Source organism: Aplysia californica, unplaced genomic scaffold (genome assembly GCF_000002075.1).
Source record: "Aplysia californica isolate F4 #8 unplaced genomic scaffold, AplCal3.0 scaffold00398, whole genome shotgun sequence".
In the NCBI taxonomy this organism is placed as follows: Eukaryota; Metazoa; Mollusca; class Gastropoda; order Aplysiida; family Aplysiidae; genus Aplysia; species Aplysia californica.
Genome location: NW_004797668.1, coordinates 490240 through 491148, shown reverse-complemented (window position 1 = coordinate 491148; position 909 = coordinate 490240). Strand labels below are relative to the sequence as shown.

The following is a 909-nucleotide window of genomic DNA, read 5'->3' as shown; positions in this document are numbered from 1 at the left end:
ACAAAAATTGGATAAAAATTCACAAACCTGCGGAAAAATGCAATTTTCTTCACTTTGATTATTTTGACGAGTGCCTGATTCCACTTCGCTGCCTCACATAATATAAATAAATAATATGGAAAAAAATAAAGGAATAGATATCAAGATATTGTATATGAATAATCAAAGACTTAACTTCCTGATCACGTGTTCCCAGACTTGCAGTGGCTGACAGTTCTCCTGGCGATCGTGGGCAAGTTTGGCGTGTCCGGGGCGTTCGCTGTGATCTGGGTGTACTCCACTGAGGTCTTCCCGACGGTGGTCCGGAACAGTGGAGTCTCTGCTTCTTCCATGGCAGCGCGCATGGGAGGCGTCATCTCGCCATACGTCGCGAATTTGGTAAATACTTATTGAAAATTTTTTAATTTTTTTTATTTAGTAAGTCTTTTAATGTGTACGCAACTGCATAAGATCATATGGCGCATGGGACACATTAAAGTTGGTTGGTAGAACATTTTAAATCTTTCCCGGGTGGCTGCCGAAGCCTACTTTTATCGATTTTAGACCACCAAGGGGTATTTGACGAGCGCAACTTGCACACGGCACCTCCGAGATTTTTCGCCCTTGTCCGAGAAGGCTAGGCGTAGATCTTTCCTACCAGAAGATCAGGGGTGTGGCTGAAAGACAGCAGTAAGAAGGAGCCAGGGAGTAGCAGTAGAAAGGCTGCAAAACGGGTCAGGAGCCCAGAGGAAGGGACTAAGGAGGTGAGGGAGTGGGGCTGAAAGTGGAGACGAAAGCAGACGATAGAACATTGCTAGAGGGCAGAAGAGGAGGTGAAAGGAGACGATAGAACATTGCTAGAGGGTAGAAGAGGAGGTGAAAGGAGACGATAGAACATTGCTAGAGGGCAGAAGAGGAGGTGAAAGGAGA

General features: G+C 45.7%; 1 protein-coding gene across 1 annotated transcript in view; it reads left to right on the top strand.

The window, feature by feature from the left end:
• The window catches only part of LOC101854736 (organic cation transporter protein), a gene marked incomplete in the record, with an annotated part of 12908 nt that overhangs the window by 10243 nt on the left and 1756 nt on the right, over window positions 1-909 (top strand). The window contains 1 exon segment of the mRNA XM_035971214.1: window positions 197-378. Coding sequence (XP_035827107.1) covers window positions 197-378 — 182 coding nt within the window.